This window comes from Cricetulus griseus, chromosome 6 (assembly GCF_003668045.3).
Source record: "Cricetulus griseus strain 17A/GY chromosome 6, alternate assembly CriGri-PICRH-1.0, whole genome shotgun sequence".
NCBI lineage: Eukaryota > Metazoa > Chordata > Mammalia > Rodentia > Cricetidae > Cricetulus > Cricetulus griseus.
Window position 1 is genome coordinate 35869111 of NC_048599.1, and position 19167 is coordinate 35888277.

At 39.3% G+C, this 19167-nt stretch overlaps 1 protein-coding gene across 2 annotated transcripts; it reads right to left on the reverse strand.

Annotated features, from left to right (window-relative positions):
- On the reverse strand, positions 1–10286 carry Snrpb2 (small nuclear ribonucleoprotein polypeptide B2). Of its 2 annotated transcripts, XM_027421640.1 has the most exons (7): positions 10172–10286; positions 8185–8273; positions 7568–7740; positions 3918–4058; positions 2227–2277; positions 787–875; positions 1–367 (listed from the first exon to the last, which is right to left on the reverse strand). In XM_027421640.1, the coding sequence occupies exons 2-7, from the start codon at positions 8246–8248 to the stop codon at positions 208–210; spliced, it is 678 nt and encodes a 225-aa protein (XP_027277441.1). In that variant the 5' UTR covers positions 8249–8273; positions 10172–10286; the 3' UTR covers positions 1–207. The 2 variants fall into 2 exon arrangements, with proteins under 2 accessions (XP_027277441.1, XP_027277442.1); XM_027421641.2 differs by lacking the exon at positions 10172–10286 and having other exon boundaries at positions 8095–8238.
- Between the last annotated feature and the right edge of the window lie 8881 nt (positions 10287–19167).

Below are 19167 nucleotides of genomic sequence, written 5' to 3' on the forward strand. Positions count from 1 at the left end.
TCCAGTACACAAAATACAAATAAAAGTTTATTGTACAAAATTAAGGCTTCAGATTTCACACAGTTCACCAAAACTAAAAAAAATATTAGGTGCCTTTTTCTCCCAAACTTCACTTTCATTTCCAACCATTAAAATGACTTGACCAAATGTTATCAAAACAAACACTATAAATAATACCAAGTCCTTTCAAACTGCCTAATCCAAATGTTATTTCTTGGCATAGGTAATCTTCATAGCATGGGATGGTGTGATCTTAAACCCTTGTAAAGCATCTCTGGCAGCTCCGGCCTGCCCATCATTTTCAAATTCTACAAATGCAATGTCATGCCTCCCAGGTACCAAGCGAACTTCCTTGAAACCAGGGAACCTAGAAAAAACAAAAGCAATAAACACAGGCAAATGTAGAATAAATTTGTTGAACAACTTGCTATTGGTCTAGGAAAACTAATTACATTCAATCAAGAATCCCAAGTAGGATGGAGGCACCTGACATAAAATTGTACCATCAAGGAAATGCAAGAGTCCACACTAATTCCACAACTGTCAGTATGTCAAAGGTTTCCTGTTTTACCCATTTATTAGAATAACTCCAACAGAGAAAATCTATCCTTTTATTCGTTAAGCTTAGAGCTTAACTTAGGCTCCAATCCATGATTAGTACCAGACTAAATCAATGACCCTACAGAGAACTACTGCTGTGGGGTGACAAATGAACTCAGTCCATAGAAGCACTATTTGTCCTGTTAGAAGGCTACTACAAACAGATCTGTTTAGTAAAGAACTTACTGATTGAACAGCATGGATAACATCATCTCATTCGTCTCTTCTGGTAAATTATTAAGGAATAGGATGTAGTTTGGAGGATAATCAGGGACCTATTAGAAACAAAAGGCAAAATTAGCTTGTGAATATAAACTGTGCTGTGAAGTATTTAGCTGTGAGAAAAAATGAAAACTTCTTCAGAGAACTACATTGCAGCCTATATGCGCCTGTGAAATCTTAACACACTAAAACAAAAGCTAAAAACAATGACGCCAGAGATACAGATTAAAAACCTAACAATAGGGAAGCCAACATTCAAGTTAGGATACCCCAAGTATGGAAGGTTATGATTCTGTGAAAACAGTATTTATAGGTGAAGCACCAGTGCTAACTGGGGAATTCTGTGACCTGGAATACAGAATTCAAAGTCTAAAAACTGGAAAAGGCAGCAACATAGACCTCCTCAGCTCATCATTCTAAACTGAAACATTACTATTGACAATCACACCCTGCTGGCATCTACTCTGTGTGTTCCTGTGCATGCATGTACACAGTAAATGGCATGTACTTTGTCTACTAATATAAAACAAACATAACTGAGCAGAATATTAGACATTAAGTCACATGCTTGGCACCCCATCCTGAGTCTACAGGGAGTGTATAAAAGACTTACATATAAGAAGAAACTCTGTCTACTTGCTAATTACATGGACAGAAAAGATCAAGTGTAAAAAATAATTATTGAACAGCTCAAGATAGAGAATTAAGTGCTGGTATTTGTAAATTGACTACAAGTTCTGAAAGAGTTCAAGGAATAGAAAGAAAGATCATAAAAGATCAAGTATGGTGACAACTATCTGTAATCCCAGCACTCAGGAGGCTGAGACAAGAGGATTGAGAGGTTTGAGAGCAGAATCAAGACTGTCTCAGAGGGGCTAAGGGGTATTGGACAGCTCAGTGGTATAGCATTTGCCTAGCATAGGCTAGGCCCAGGAGTCAGTCACCAACACCAAAGGAGAGGAAAAAATCAAACGCACACAACTGTAATACTGAGAAGTTGTGGACACGTCAGACTGTATAATTTAGACTCTACTGAAAGCAGAAAACTTAAACACCATTGCCCACTATGAATCTGAGAAAGACAGGGCAGTGTCAGACACCTGGGGTGGAAACAGCCCCTCCCAAGGTCCTCTGACCACATGTCTGTGAAGTGCTGACAAGTGCCCGACCCAAACCAAAAGCCCTTTCTCAGGCCTTACACCCCCTGCCTTTTTGATCTTGTCCCCAATTCATGGAAAACAGAAATCAGGCCTGGTTTTGTTTTCTTCATCTTAGAGTAAGTTTCTTAAAGTGACAGGCAATTATGTCTTGTGAATGGATTTACTTGCTTTTGCAGACATGAACACTAATACTGCCATAATTTTTATGATCTTAAGGTAAGCACCCCATGAAGAAAAACATTACCTGAGGATTTGGTGCTGCGTTTCCTTGAGTATTAGCCGAATTTGGTGTTCCCTACAAAAAAGAAATTGGCATTAAGAAATGACTGAATTTCAGTCATGGTAAAAAGCAACTGCAATTTATAACATAAATCAACATTAAATTCACTGTAAAAGATACCTTATTCCATTTTACCTTAAGATGTCTTAAATTATTTACTTAGCTTGTAAATTGAAATGTATGTCTCTCAACTCTATAGACCACATCATAAACCTTAACATTTGAATTTTTATTTATTTATTTTGAGACAGGATTTTACTATGTAGTTCAGGTATCCTGGAATTCACTATTTAGACCAGGCTACCTGCCTCTGCCTCCCCAGTGCTGGGACTAAAGGTGTGTACCACCACACCTGGCTTTAACATTAAACTTTAAATGATGGAGAGACCAAGTGTGCTGTGTGGCTGAGGCAGGAGGGTCACAAGGGTGAACAGACTCCTCTAGGTTACAAGAGCTGAGATAGAGAAATAGAGATAAAGACAGAGAGAGTCTTACTTAAAAAAAAAAAAAAAAAAAAACCATAAGCATTATACAATCAAAATCACAGAATCAAAATGATTTAAATAATTAACTCAGAGGTAACTACTTTTTTGAATAATTTCACTTCTACTGGATTTCAATTTTTGCCTCTTGAATTGTTCAGAGGCTCTGAGTAAGATACTCATGATGAAGAGACTGCATATGATTTATAGGAAGAATTTAAGAAAAATACCAATAAGTAGGGTTTTAGATAAAGATGTCAAAAACAATATGTAAATCAGATTAGTACTGTTTATTGCAAATCTCTAAGTGTAAAGGCTGGTATTATAAATTGTTCCTTAAATATAAACCTAGAATTTTAGAATTTTGTTATCCCAGCTTCTTAAAACTTCATTCATCACTCCTCCATCTCTACAACTGGATTCCAGGAGTTCGGCTCAGTCAAGACCATGCTGGGAAAACCCACAGGAACAGTTGACCTTAGCTAGTGGGAATTCATGAACCTCAGTTTGACAGCTAGGGAACCAATATAGGACCAAACCAGGCCCCCTGAATGTGGGTGTCAGGTAGGAGGACTAGGCAGTCTATGGGGCCCCTGACAGTGGAACCAGGATGTATCCCTAGTGCACAAATGGACTTTGGGAGCCCATTCTCCATGGGGGGAAAGTCTCTTAGCCTAGACGCACAGGGGAGGGCCTAGGCCCTACCCCAAATGACTTGACAGATTTTTGATGGTCCCTCATGAAAGGCTTCACCCTCCCTGAGGAGTGGATGGGGGATGGGATGGGGGGGTCAATGGGGGGAATGGGAAGATGGGAGGCAGAGCAAACTTGGACTGATATGTAAAATAAGATTGTTCTAATTTAAATAAAATTTATACATATATGCATATGTATGTATGTATTTATGTATGTATGTATATATACACATATATAAAACTTCACCTTTAGCAGGGTGGTGGTGGTGGTGAAAGCATTTAATCCCAGCACTGGAGAGGCAGAAATCTCTGTGAGTTTGAGGTCAGTCTGGGCTACAGAGCCAGTTCCAGGAGAGCCAGGGCTACACAGAGAAACGCCCCCCACACACACACATGCAGTGCGCGCGCGCGCGTGTGCGAGCGAACAACACACAGACACACACACACACACACACACACACACACTTTTCTGTCTCACCTGCCCAGGCTTCTTGTTTGCAGCTGCTGCAGCCTGTTCCATGGTTTTAGCTTTCTTCTTTTCCTTTTTCTTTTCCTTGTCAGCAAAAGTGCCACGCATTTTAGATATTATATCGGAATCTGTTTTTGCATACTGAATTCTCTGTTTTAGTTACAGGAAAATAAATTACATTACTTTGTGGAAGGCTGTTTACAATAGTTGTTAACCTTTTAAATCCCAGTACATAACTACAATGCAAACTAATTTTAAACATATCTTTAAGGAAACCAATGAAAGAAATTAGTGAAAATAAGTACTGGCCCATGATTCACAACTAGGGCAAACTACACTCACCTGTCTTTAATATTAAAGGACAAATAAAGTTGGGCTGGGTGGCTCCTATCTATAACCTCAGGTACTCAGGAGGCCAAATCAAGAGGCCTGACTGGGCTACAAGGCCAGTCTGAAAACTTAGCCTCTATTTCAAAGGAAAAGGTAAAGATACTCTGAGTAGGAGAGTACTTGCCTATCATGTATGAAAGTCCCAAGTTCAATACCCACCACTATCACAAAACAAACAGAAAGCCACTCGACCAGACTGCATAGGGTAAGAGCAAGGCTGCAGAAGCTACACTACTGCTTCTTCTGACTTAATAACAACGAAAACTTATAATGACTCACAAAGGGATCAGTATGTGTCAATCAACTTCAAAATGTATTTACTTAAAGTAAAAGTCTGTAAATGACTTTCCTTTGAATCCATCAATTTCAATAAATGAATTCAGTAATTTAAATGTTGAAGTGGATTAAGATGAAACAGAAGGATAGAGATCAGCTGCTATGATCAGGCATAATCTTCCTATACCAGAGAGAGCCAGCAAGAGGGTAGGCACCTGAGACCAGCAAGCACTCAAAAACACTGGCCTATACTAGTGTTTTGCCAACTATACTGCACAATCCAACAGCCCGGATAGCCTGACACAGAAGGTCTAGGTAAGGCTACAGAGTCTATGCTTTTTGAAAACACAAAGTGAATGACGACCAGCGTTGAGGAGTGAAACCTTAAACTAAATTTGCTACATGGCTAAATTCATCACTGATGAAATGGCCAAATATTTCTGCCAACTACCTGTACAGTTACCAAGGGTATGTCTGCAAGTTGCAATTTCCATTCAAACAAAAATATCTCCAGAGTTCAAAGAGTCAACATTTTTTTTGATGACATCAAAACACAATAACCCTACAAGGTCCTCCTATCCCAAGAATTTGATCTTCGTCTAAAGAGAAGAAAAAGCATTTTAAAGTAGTGTGGATCAGAGGAAAGAATTTCTTAAAACCAAAAGCAATTCTCTTTCCCCTCCTTTCACTAGGAAAGAATACACCAGGGGAAGAGGAAAACAGGCACTCTCAGAACCCCAGGCTTTGCCTGGCCAATGAGGACCGTTCTATTGCAGCATGTGCCAGACAGCTCTGCTAACCTTCCCAACATGTTCTAACAGACAAAACAGGCTAAGGTTCAAATTCTACCACTCAGAAGAATTCAGTGCTCAGAGGTCATCAACCCTGTCCCTGACCTGAACAGATCTTGGGTCCCTCACTTGTCTGCTGGCCACTGTTAGCACATTCATCTAAGAAAGTATCTGATCTCAACAACGGCTCTTAACAGGACATAATGCAGTGTCCAGGGACTATATAGAGATACTGCCAGCAGAGATGCTTTTTAGCTTCTAGTGGGTAGAAGCCAGGGACTGATAAACACCCTAGTGAATAGTAAAACCCCAAAATGCATTACAAAGAAACTCTGCTCCAAATACCCATAAAAATAAAATGCAATTATCTCTTAAAAACAGCAAAGAGCAAGATTAACATTTATTCCAAAAGACTCATGATGGAAGCCCTCAGGACAACAGGTCTACTTTATTGAGGTTATTGTGTGACTGAGTTAGAATTTGAAGCAAACCCTGCTCACTGTTGATCTAACCTAAAAGCACTTAAATACAAGCAAGGCAACTCAAAGCATCTTATTTATCCTGTCAAGATGCTGGAGATCTGGCAACTCCTGCCAAGTTTTAGAGGCAGAAAATGGACCTCTAAAATACCTTCAGTATAGAATCAGACCAATGGACATTTTGTATTCATTTTAAAAAATGAGTTGGCAAGGTGAGGTTAGTGCCAAACACAGCAAATATTTTCTCTTTTCTTGTATCCAGTTAACAAGGCACGTGCCAACTTGCCATTTCAATTCAGCCAAATTGCCTAAAGAAGTTTTGTGTTCCAGGCAAATGAGATCTAGATATGTAAATATTTTCAAATTAAATAATCATAGCTGCTTCAGGAAACTTCACCTTACTGAAACTCGGGAAACAGTGATACAGGACAAAGGCTCCCAAATGAGGCTGACAGCTAACACTGTAGGGCTGGATGGAGCACAGCCACACCCATTCAGTTGGATGTGCACTGCCTACACTGCTGTCTGCATAAAGAGCTATGACAGAGAAGCATCTGGCTAGGGAGGCATGCAATCTTACTGCCCGACCCCACTGGAAAATGTGTTCCCCCCCTAGTATATAAAAAGCATCATACTAAATGTTATTAGTTTCCAAGTGCTGATGCTACCACTAGCTACAAGAATACACCTTAAACGAATAAGATTGGCCTCATGCTCAGTCCTTCTCCATGATATGAAGGGAAGACTATCAGCCTTAAGACCAAATCCAGATCATGACCTGTTTTTGTACAGCTTGTGAGTTAACAATTATTTTAACACAATTTTAAAAGGTTCAAAACACAAAGAAAGCAATAGGTATCAAAACTTTACGTGGTCAGCAAAGCTTGACATATATATCTAGTCCTTTGAAGTTTCTGCTGATGTCTGGATTAAACCAATGATTCAACTTGCTCATATTTTAGTGGTGGTGGAAGCGAATAGAGATGCAGCCTCTGCTAGTAGCAGAACACAAATGAGGAGTCAGATCCTCTAAGTCACAGGCTTTGGCTCTCCAAGACCTCTTTTCATGATGTTCCAATCTCAGCAGAAAGGCAATATGAATCTATACTCAGGGCCCAGCCTATGTCCTCATACTTAAGATTTTCCAATCCACCATCACCCAGTCTTAAACCTATTGGCCTCCTAATTGAGTTCCACACATGCTCTCTGGACCTCCCAATCCTAACTGAGAGAGTCTCATGTAGCCCGGGATATCCTTGAACTTCTGACCCTCCTGCCTCCACTCCCTAGTGCTGAGAAACCATGCATGTTATCACTATGCTACCTTAATGTTTTGAAGAATCTTGTCTATGTTGCCATCCTATTTTTCAATGATGCACATCATAATATAATTTTGCTCATTTTAACTAGAATAAGTTCATTAGTAATTCAGCTCTAGTAGTGTATTTTTATAATACCTACATAAGCCTTCTGTGGTAGTGCACAACTATCATCACAGCACTTGCAGATAAAGTCAGGAGAATTAAGCATTGGCTACATAACAAGTTTAAGGCTAGTCTAGGTTATCAGAGACTGTCTCAAAACAAACAAAATACCTATATAAGAAAAGTCCAAATTTCTCTAAACAAAACAGAAAGCAATAGCCTAGCATCAAGTTCATACTTAAAACCTACTGTATCATTCAATAATAGTGATTAAAGCAGAAATAATAGGATTAGCTTACCATTGGTTTACCATAAAATGGAAATCCTTGTAACTGCCTCAAAGCATTTGTGGATGAACCCAGTTCCTTAAATATAACGAAAGCCTGCCCCCTCATCTTCATGGTCTTTAAAGCCACAATATCTACCACGTGTCCAAACTGAGAAAACAGGGCATACAGGGATCTCTTCAATTCTGTACAAATAAGAAGGAATTTGTGAACGAAACAATGACTAAGTTCTTCATAAAATAGCAATACAATGACTACCTCTATCATTCATTTATAGTAAATTGAAAAAAGAAACATCCAAACTATTCTCATTAGCCATCTAATTTAAATAGTTATTTGAAACCATTTATGAGTTAAAACAATTCAAAGCACTTCAGTCCCTGCATGTTCTTATATTAAAAAACCTTCGAGTTGTGTAAAAATGGGATAAACCATTGCAGAACAAATGAAAGATGACTAGATCAGACATTAAGAAACATTCTTAAGATAGGTGAACCAACACATTTTAGTTGTGAACAAGTATTTTTAAAAGAACATACCTTCGCCGGGCACTGGTGGAGCACGCCTTTAATCCCAGGCGTGCACCTGGGATTAAAAACAAAACAAAAAACAAAACAAACAAACCATACCTTCTTTTTTAATTTTATCATTCATATTGTTGATATAAATCGTGTGATTTGGTCTGATATCCATGTTTGAGTAAAACCTTTGGAATAGCCTAAAAGAAATAAGTAATATGTTGTTAGCAAGGGGGGTTAAAGCACACAGATGTATGGCATGACCAAAGACAAGAACCATTAGTTGATAAATTATTTTTGCCACCTCAGATGTCAGAAACTGTTAGTTGACAGTAGACAGCAATTCCTCCCTAGCCACTACTGGGGCTTTTTGGACAAAAAGAAAATAGTTCTCACGGTCAAAACTTAACAGAACACCAATACACACAGATTTAGAAACATTTTATTCAAGGTACTACATTTTCTTACCCAACCCCCAATAAATGATCTACATAATATTTTTTAAAATAAATAACTTTTTCGGGGTTGGTGGCGCAAGCCGTTAATCCCAGCACTAGGGAGACAGAAGCAGGGGATCTCTGTGAGTTCAAGGCCAGCCTGGTCTCCAGAGTGAGTGCCAGGATAGGCTCCAAAGCTACACAGAGAAATCCTGTCTCGAAAAAACAAACAAAATAATAATAACTTTTTAAAAGTATATTCACTAATTCTTTGAGGATGTCATACAATGCATTTTGATTATATTCACCAGAAATTATTTCGGTGATTTAAACATTTATGTAAGAAACTAGAAAGCATAAGCCTAGTTAGGAAAAAAAATATTGCAATAGAAAAATAAAATTTACAATGCAGTTCACAAGCGCATTCACAAACTATTTAAACGATTGTGTGTGTGTGTGTGTGTGTGTGTGTATGAGAGAGAGAGAGAGAGAGAGAGAGAGAGAGAGAGAGAGAGAGAGAGAGAGAGGGAGGGAGGGAGAGAGAGAGAGAGAGAGAGAGGGTCACCACTAATTCTAGGGTAAGAGAACAACCTTTCAAGGCCAGGTTCTCCTCTTCCACCATATGGGTCTCAGGGGCCCAACTCAAAGTGCTCAAGGTGGACAAAAAGCACCTTTACCAGTTGAGCCATCTCGACAGCCCTGAAACGTATTTCTTAATTTATACACATCACCTCCACGGCTGACCTCGAGATTCCCTCTGACAGATTTGAAAGGAATGATACTCTTAGCAAACAATCTAGAATGATAATTAAGAACTCGGATTCTGGCACCAATGAGATCCGGATTTAAATTCTGTCTATGCTTTTACAATCTGCTTTGCTGGGGGGCTAGTTCCTTACTTAATGCCTCGGGTCCTCAGCTACAAATTACGGATAGTAACAGCACCTACAAAATGGAGCCCAGAAGACTAAAGGAGACAGATACCTAACGGTCTGCATCAGCAAGCACCTAAAGTTACTATTTATTATTGACGGTTATTACAAGTTCAAGGGTCTGAACGTCACACAACACGCTGTGCTGAACATCATGGGATGGATGACTTACAAGAAGGGACTGCACTACGCAGGTCACAGTTAGTAGGTAACGTTTATCAAAGGCTTGCTTCCCTAAATGGGAACCTGGAGAAGGACTGGGGTCTCAAGGAAGACAGGGACCAGAGCAGAAACTCTGGCAGTAGCTCCTGCCGGCTGAAGGGGGGGCACCTGAAATGCCCCCGCCGCCCTCATCCAAAAGGCTGCTGAGGGCGGAGGGCTCAGAGTGTTCATCGGACCGTAAATGCCCCAAACAACCGCCCGTTCTTTACCCCAGGGCTGATTCCTAGGCAGCAGCTTGAGCCTCTTCACACACCGGTCAATCTGCCCAACGCGCGGGCCCCACGGGCGTTAAAAACCCAATCACTCCGTGAGAACCGGTCGCGACGCCGGGCCTCAACCCGCCAGCCCTTGGGTCGCCGTCCCTTCCTCCCCTAGGTCGCACTCTCCGCCGAGCCCGGGACCGCGCAGCAGACGACACCTTCGCCCTGGCCGGCTCGGTTGCCAGTGCGAGTATCCGGCCAAGCCCCCCGAAACCACCCACAGCTAGGAAGACTCAGAGGGACACACCTGAAGCAAGCTCCGTCCCGCTTGAAGCCAAAACCGGAAGAGCTTCCTGGCGCCGGAAGAGCGAGGCCACACTCCTCAATCGAACGCAGAGAAGTCGAGGAGCCGAGCACCGAGTCAATCGATATCTCCTGGCCCCGGCCTCCCGCACCGGAATCTTTCTGCGCATGCGCAGCCCTGAAGGGTGGCGAGGACTGTTACTGTGGGAAGGAGAGGATGAAATTAGGATCCAGGGGCCAAGCTGTGAAGGAGAGAAGGGAAGGGGATGGTTTTCTCCTACCTCGATGTTGAAGCTTCCCAACTTTAGGATGTGATACAGTTCTTCAGCCTGTCTCCAGAGACAAGTGGGCAAACCTTTCAATGAGTGCTGGCCAACTTTGCTTAATGCCACCTTTAGAATGGCCCTTTTCACTCCCGGAATTCAACCTCAGATTTCTGAGAGTCTGAAAGAACACTCCAGCACTCTGCAGATTACATTAGATGCAGCCCTGTCTTCGACCCCAGGGCGAAGAGAGTGTTTGTTGGTTCTCTCACCATGTTTCAGGAACAAGCAATCAACCTAAAGGTCACATGCCTAAACTCACTCAGAAACCATTAACTTCCTCCCACCCTCCTACTGTCTCCTTTCCTCACAAAATGTCTGGATTTTTCTAGGTTAAAAATTGGGGTGGGAACAAAATTGGTTGATTTCATTAGCTCGAGGCTTCTGGGGGTTTTTTTGTTTGTTTTGTTTTGTTTTGTTTTTTAATCACCTGAAGTTGTGGCATGGAAATAGTGTCTTGAGGGTAGATACTTTGTTTTGTTCACTGAAGTAATTGGAAGAATGACTGATAATAAATATGCATTGGATGAATGGATGAAGTTTCAGGAAATTAGGCCACAATGAAACAAGTGTGATATCTAGTGAGGATCCTGTAAGTGTAGGAACAACCATAGGAAAGTGTTCTTTAAGTATACACACATAGAAACCAGCCTGTTTTTTAAAAAGACTATTGAGTATAATACCCCTCCCCCTTTTTTCCGAGGCAGGGTTCTCTGTATTACTTTGAAGCCTGTCCTGAAACTTGCTCTTGTAGACCAGGCTGGTCTTGAACTCACAGAGATCCACTTGCCTCTGCCTCCCAAGTGCTGGAATTAAAGGCATGCACCATTACCTCCTGGTTTATTGAGTATATTCTGTTTTTTTTTTTTAGTATATTCTTAACAAAAGAACATCAAGTAAATATAAAAATAATTTCTAAGGAACAACAAGGTGCCCTGCCCATTAACACACACACACATCTAAGCAGCTAATTAACTGCTTGGTGGTAATGAGAGCAGCTCAAAAGCTTTTCCTGAAATAAGCGATCCGTTCACTGTGTTATATAAATAGATCTGGCCAAGAGTTCATAGCTATTTTAAACAAGAAAATTTATAAACCCACAAAGACATTTCACCTGGGAAGAAAATAGCCCAGGAAATAGAGAGTCACACACCTATTCTATCAACAACTGAGTCACAGCTACTGTATGTTTTACATTGCAAAGAGGAAATTCTCCAATGGCAATTCAGTGGCAATGGTTTCCATAATTTTTTTTCAGGTTCATCTGTAAAGAGCCAGCACATTTTCGTATCCATGAGCCATCACTCTGGGTTTTTTCTGAATGGATCTTCAATGGTTTGCTGAATGACTGAAAAACTAAGCCTTGAAATTGGGTCTGGTAGGGAAGGAAAGGAAAAGAGGCTTTCCTGATTCTTTGAGAAACCTTTTAATCACCATATTCCATATCTAAAGTATTAGGGAGGTGATAGCATCTATATATGTAGTGCAAAAGAACTTGAATCCATTATAAACAAATCTTCTATAACCTCTCTCCTCTTGCTGGTCAAACTAGGAATTAGATGTCAAAAACTCACATTTTTTAAACTAATAGAAGAGAACATATGTGTCTCTGGAGTTCTGCTCAATTTATACTCATAATTCTGTTAGGCAACAAGATTTACTTTCTAATGAAACATGTTTTTGATCAAACTAAACCCAGAGGCAACATTATAACCACTATATACAAGCTTCATGCGTCTACTCACTATAAAATTTGCTTATTTTCAGGGCAGCAGAAAAATTACTACAACCAGTTGGGAATAAAACTGTGTCAAGACACCTAAATTATAAAGATGTTGACTGCACTGTCTCTTAGTGGCTCTCAATACACATATATTTCCCCTACTTTATCTGCACATGTTTTATGTTTCTCATTAAATGTTTTTCAGTATCTTGCAGCAGTGACTTTGGGAAAGGGACATGCTTAAAGGAAAAGGTGCCATAAAACTATACTGGATATATTTTGTCTTCTTTATGCTGGATAGAGCCAGGAAATGTATGGCAACTTGCTTGCATCTTCTTTATCCCTACAGGTGGTATTTCACTAAAAATTTTATGTAGAATGAATTATTTTCATAACAAGCATTAAGCAAATATAAGTATTACTGCTGTGCACCAAATCAAGTTTACATTTCCTCAGCTGGTTGAAATTATGTTCAGCTAAATTTTACTAAAAAGCAATTCTCTCTCTCTATTCGGGGAAGAAATAAATTTGTGCAATTAATTTCCTTTCATTGCATTTCAGTCTTACTTATTTTTGTTTATTGAGACAGAGTTTCTCTGTGTAGCTTTGGAGCCTATCCTGGCACTTGCTCTGGAGGCCAGGCTGGCCTTGAACTCACAGAGTCAGTCTTACTTTTTAAAATTCTTCATAAGCACACTCTTATTTTTACAGGCAAATGAATAAATGAATTAATGCCAGAAATGACAATTACTTATATGTAATGCTATGTCCATGCTACATGCAGTGTCATTCATGTATATTAAAATAATACCCTCTCCCTGGAATGGGTGGGATCTTAGGAAGGTTATGATAATATATGTATTCCATAGATTGGAAAACAAGTTTTTTTGATTGGTGATCTGAAAATCAGCCCAAAGAAAGACAATGAGAAACTCAGAACACTTTGCTTTTCTGTTTTGTGAGGCATGTAGGCTATGGACAGTATGCTATTGTTTGTCCTCACAGAAGTCAGGTAAAGTAATATCACACAATTCCCTGGCAGACCATAATGAGTAAGTCCATCAGACCTAGGTATGAACTCAATGATGCGCAGATAAAGAATTTACGTGGTGGTACTTGCCTTTAATCCTTGTATTCTAGAAGTAGAGGCAGATGGAAATCTGTAACTCCAAGGCCAGTGTGATCTGCATAGCAAGTTCCATGGCAGCCAGGCTATAATGAGCTCTAGTCTCAAATACAGAACAAAATTCCTAAGTATATAGTCAGTTGTGCTTCTCCTATGATCGCCACTGCAAATTATTTGGGCTTCCAAGGTTCTATTACTGGTTGAAATCTAAGTTTTCAAAAATACATTTTTATATGTTGATTCATCCCCAACTGTCTAATTTCAGACATGATGTACTACACTACAGATGCCCAGATCTAATTAATGCTTCTCGAATGTTAACATTTATGTTATTTACCTAGAATTTTTGCAAAAAAAAAGCCTTCTGATTTAGTGAGATTAGAATAGGGCATGAGAAGCTTTGACAATAGGCTCCTAAGGGATGCTGATGCTTCTAGCCCTGTACTACATTTTAGGTACTAAGGCAAAAGCTCTCATCTTAAAAATGTATAGTAGATTACCCCAGTATTGCATAGCTATAACGCTGCAAAGATAATATCAAATGAAGAATCCTGGTGTCTTAGTACATATCCTGTTGTTATAACAAAATACCAAAAACTGGATATTTTATAAAGAATAAAATGTATTCAGCTCATTATTCTGGAGGCATGGAGTCCAGAGAATGGCAAGAACATCTGATCAGCATCTGGTGAGGGCCTCCTTGCTACATCACAATATGGCAGAGGGCAACACAGTAAAGCAGAGCATGTGTTACCCACTGTACCGATTAGAATGAGAACAGTGCCCATAGGCTCACATATTTGAATACTTGTTCCCCAGTTGGTGAAATTGTCTGGGAAGGATTAGGAGATGTGGTGTTGCTGGAGGAGGTGTGTCACTGAGGGTGGGCTTTGAGGTTTCAAAAGACTCTTGCTGTTCTCAGTGCTGTTTCTTTCTGTCTGTCTCCCTGTCTGTAAGTCTCTGTTTCTGTCTCTCTCTTGCTCTATTTCTATCTCTCTCTCTCTTGCTATCTCTGTCTCTTTGTCTGTCTCTTTATCTGTCTCTGTCTCTGCTTCCTACTTCAGATAAAATGTAAGCTCTCTGCTATTGCTCCAGCACTATGCCTGCTTGTCTGTTGCCATGCTCCCTACCGTGATTGCTATGGACTCTAACCCTTGAAACCATAAGCCCCAAACAAACTCTTTCTTCTATAAGTTTGTTTGGTCATAGTTTCTTACCAAAGCAATAGATAAGTAACTAAGATACCCATTCATTCACTAATGGATTAACCCAGAGCCTCCATGACACAGTCTCTTCCCAAAGGCCCCACTTCTCAATACTGCTGCACTGAGAACCAAGTTTCTACATGACAGTTGGAGGTGAGAAATCCTGTTTGAAAACCTAAGCAGCCACCTTCTTATAGTAACACATAATTGTAGGGAGACACCGTAACCATGCCTCTTATGGTGTGGTCAGGTGTGCCTGACCATGCCTGTCAGGGTGTGGTCAAGGTGATGTCAGGGTGACGCAGGAGAGGTTTTAAAGGGACAGACAAGGCACATGGGTGCTCTCTTGTCTTGCTGCCTTTGACATGCTCTGGCTTGCTGTTGTCTGGAGTTTATCTATTAAAAGTTATCTTAACATTATGGATTTTGTATCAGTTATTCTCCTCAATACATAACAACTATTTATTTCAAGCATGATACCAGTTGTCTTGTTTCTTTTATTTTAAATGCCTTAATATGGACATTGAAAAATAAATATTAAGAGGAGGAAGTCTAGACTTTTGATTAACTTCAACAAGTGATTTCTTTTTTTTGAAAATATTAAAGTATTTAATAGGGAGATGCCTTACTTACAGAGCAACCTAGCCAGCTGTCTGGGAACAAAGTAAGCAGGGAAAGCCTATAAAGCAGGGAAAAGAAGAGGACAGCCTTCCGTTGTTGCCATTGAAACCTCAACAAGTGATTTCTTGCTTAAGAGTTCATGTTACTTTCAAATTTTAGTGGTCATTAAAAACGTGCAAAAAAATCCAATTCTTGTCTTATACTAGACTCACAGAAGACAGGTGCTACACTCTGCAGTCTGAAACATTGCTCTTTCTTCAGATAAAAAGCATAAGAATATGAGGATGGCAGTAGTAAAAGACCACTATATCTGGAGCGCAGATGGTGAGGGACAAGGCAGAAGCACAAAGAGCCAATACAGAGTTTGCCAACTGCTCTACTATTTCATTTTGTTGTCTTGGAAACATATCCCAAATTATAACTTCTCTTTCACTTATGTGTCTGAGTAACTTTAATGATTGAAGAACATCTTCTCCCTTCTATCCTGCATAAGCAGTTCAAACTAATCATGTAACATATACCAGAAATAATTCATTGTGATTTATGAGGTATTTGTTAATGCACCCATAGACTGACTCACCATGACTTGCAATGTTAATATCCTGAAAAATAATTATTTAACAATGAATATTAAAAACTCGAACAAGTTCTCTACAAGCAATTCTTATAATGGGGACCATTCTCTTCAAACACTACAGTGGGTTAATGGGTTATCTTGAGAGTGGCTTTGCTGTAACAGGAACTCTCTCTGGCACACATGCTCTGCTTCACTGTGTTGCCCTCTGCCATATTGTGATATAGCAAGGAAACCCTCAGCAGATGCTGATCAGGTGCTCATGTCATCCTATGGACTCCCTGCTCCCAGAATAATGAGCTGAATAAATTTTTATTCTTTATGAACTACCCAATTTTAGGTATTTTTTATAGCAACAGGATATGTGCCAAGACTCCAGTATTCTACATTTGATATTATTTAGTATTATTCTTATATTTGATATTATTTTTGCAGCATTAGAGCTAACTATATATCCTTATAGGTATGACAGCTTTGGAGTGCATAACAATAAAAACATATAGATCAGAGGTGACTATAAATTTTTAAAGAAATCTAAGTAGTTGATAAATACAAGTTACAATTTTAGTGTTTTTATTATGAAATTGAATCCCTTATTTATTGACTACCTATATGGATGTATCTCCAGTTTAGGTGGTGTTACAGCTTAATAAACCCATTGAAAATTGAAATATTGAGTCAAAATGCATTTAGTGGAAGTAATAGGTTAGATCAGTCCAACATAAATGGGTTTAAAACACCCTATGGTAAAACAAGATCATAATGAAATGTTAATTATCTCATGTAGCTTACTGAATACCAACAGTAAGAAACAGAGTATCTGTATAAGTAATTGTAGCATTGCTGAAGAAACAATTAAAGCCATACCATTACAAGTGAGGAACCATCAGCAATGATGTCATTATATATTATATTGTGTTATATTGTATTATGTTATATCTTTCCAAATTAGAAGAGAACCAATGGCCTGTGGAACCTTTAGAGATGCATTCTTAGGAAACAAGTATCTACCACACCATTTTACTACTCTAACTTTAGACTGGTCAGAATCACCTGGCAACGAGAGATCCAGGATATGTATACAACATTTCAGGCCTGATTTAACCTCGAGACAGCTGAATTCTGATCACAAAGGAATTGAGCAAAAAAGTTCTGAAGCCCTTACTTTGAATTGCAGATTGTGTTCAGACAAGACAACCCTGAAAATTATTTCTGTCTGGGGAATCCAAAACAATTATGTAAATGAGGCTGATAACTTCCAGTTCTATTTTGTTTCAGGTGAATGTGGGGGTAGCTTAACACCTTTAAATTTCTCTAATATTCACTGGCAGAAATATCATCACATGGGTTAATGAGTTTATTAAAACTGATGGCAAAAACCAAGAAGTGGCATTGTATCTTATTGAGATTAAACAGTCTTCCTTTAGTCATGATAGTTTTTCCATCTCTAATATAAAGCTACCTTCTAACTTTTAATGTTACTAAATTACTTCAGCTCCCAAAAGATATTAATATAATTTATAATACGTTCTGTCATCTCACTAGAGGACTCTGAAGAAAGATGGTCAGTTTGGAAAGCCAGAAAGGAATTAGTTCTAAGTTATTTCATTGTGACTGAAATTGCAAATGTCAGATCCTATTATGAGTGGCTACGACTGAAAGAGCTCATTCCTCCATTCATAGGGTATCCCAGAAGTCCTTGTGTCTTGCTAAGCTTTCAGTATTCTAAGATTTTTTACCATATTACAACTTTGGTTGGGACTCTTATTTTTGTCTTGATTTTATTGGGAATTGAGCTACAAACCTCAACTTATGCTGAATAAGTGCTTCAACCACTAAATTGTATCAACAGCCCAGGACACTTAGTTTTATTGAACACCTACAAAATAGAAAATCATGTTAGCTGCTGGAGATGAGCAAGAAAGACAGACAAAATACCTCCTTACACATAACTGATCCAATGGGATGTCAGACTAACACATAAATGTTTGTGAGTTGTGGATAACTACTACAGAGATATTACCGCCCACTAATGCTGTATCACAAGCTATCCCCCAAACTTAAAGGTCTGAAACAGCACCTCCTGGACTGTGTCTAGTGGACTTTTGGATCAGGAATTCTGTCAGAGATTGACAGGGTGGAATTTTTTATCCTTGTGGAGAGAATGAATGTCACCCAATTTAATTCAGCTGATGAATAGGCTGGATTACAAACTTCAAACATTTTCACTCACACATTTGGTGAAAAGAATAGCTAAGAGATAGGGTTCAGACCAGATGTCAGCTGGAACATAGTCACATGACATTTCTAGCCTGTTGTCTCAGGCTGATTGAATTAATTATATAATAGCCCAATTCTCCTGAGAAAATTAACTGGACTTGTATGTAGATCTAATCTGGAATGTCATACAACAAAACTTTCAGAAAATTCTTTGCCTCCAAGTGTTCAGTAATACTAGCCCACATACAATGGGAAAGGAACTGAACTCCAATTCTTAAGAAGAGAATGGCAAATTCATACTGTAAACATCTGCTGGAGGTACATATTATCCTGGTAGAAGGGGAACATGTACAGAGCCATTGGTTAGAATGAACTGGTAGCTATGTAAGTAGGAAGTCGAGGAAAATGATGGGACAGTCTCTAGACAACTAAATCTTCCAAGGGCTGTAAGATAGAAAGCAATGTGCTGAATCTGAGGAACTGAAGGAAGAAGGGGAAAAACGCAAAAAGCAAAGGAAGAGACCTGAGACCCATAAATAGGCAGAACCTAAGATGAGGAAAGTCTCAGAAACCAGGCAAGGTAGCACAACTGAGCGCAATACTAGGGATAATAGAAAGGAGACTCTTAACTAGGGGAATAATGCAACCTGAAGCTTTAGATCAGTGCTTCTCAACCTTTCTAATGCTGTAACCATTTATTAGAGTTCTCATGTTGTGGTGACCACCAACCATAAAATTATTCATTGCTATTTCATAACTGTAATTTTGCTACTGTTATAAATCACAATATAAGCCGGGCATTGGTGGCACATGCCTTTAATACCAGCACTCGGGAGGCAGAGGCAGGCGGATCTCTGTGAGTTTGAGGCCAGCCTGGTCTACAGAGCAAGTGCCAGGATAGGCTCCCAAGCTACACAGAGAAACCCTGTCTCAAAAAACCAAAAAAAAAAATCATAATGTAAATATCCAATATGCAGGATATCTGATATATAACCCCCAAAGGGGTCATGACCCACATGTTGCTAACTGCTGCTTTACATGTATTTTTATGAATTTGTTAGGTCAAGCCTGAATCAGTTAGGAAATGATTGTGGTACCTAGACCTAGACTGGTGCTGAAGATGGCCTGGATTCATGGCAGTGATGAATTAGATGGACTATGTTCTGTTTGAAGCCATAATTAATAAGTCTTTTTGGTGAGCTGAATAT

Coding starts and splice junctions, on each gene's coding strand:
- Snrpb2 (XM_027421640.1), bottom strand. CDS start 8,248: ATGGATATCAGACCAAATCACACGATTTATATCAACAATATGAATGAT. Junction 4,059..7,567: donor CATTTTATGGTAAACCAATG/GTAAGCTAATCC, acceptor TAACTAAAACAG/AGAATTCAGTATGCAAAAAC. Junction 368..786: donor TTATCCATGCTGTTCAATCA/GTAAGTTCTTTA, acceptor TGTTTTTTCTAG/GTTCCCTGGTTTCAAGGAAG.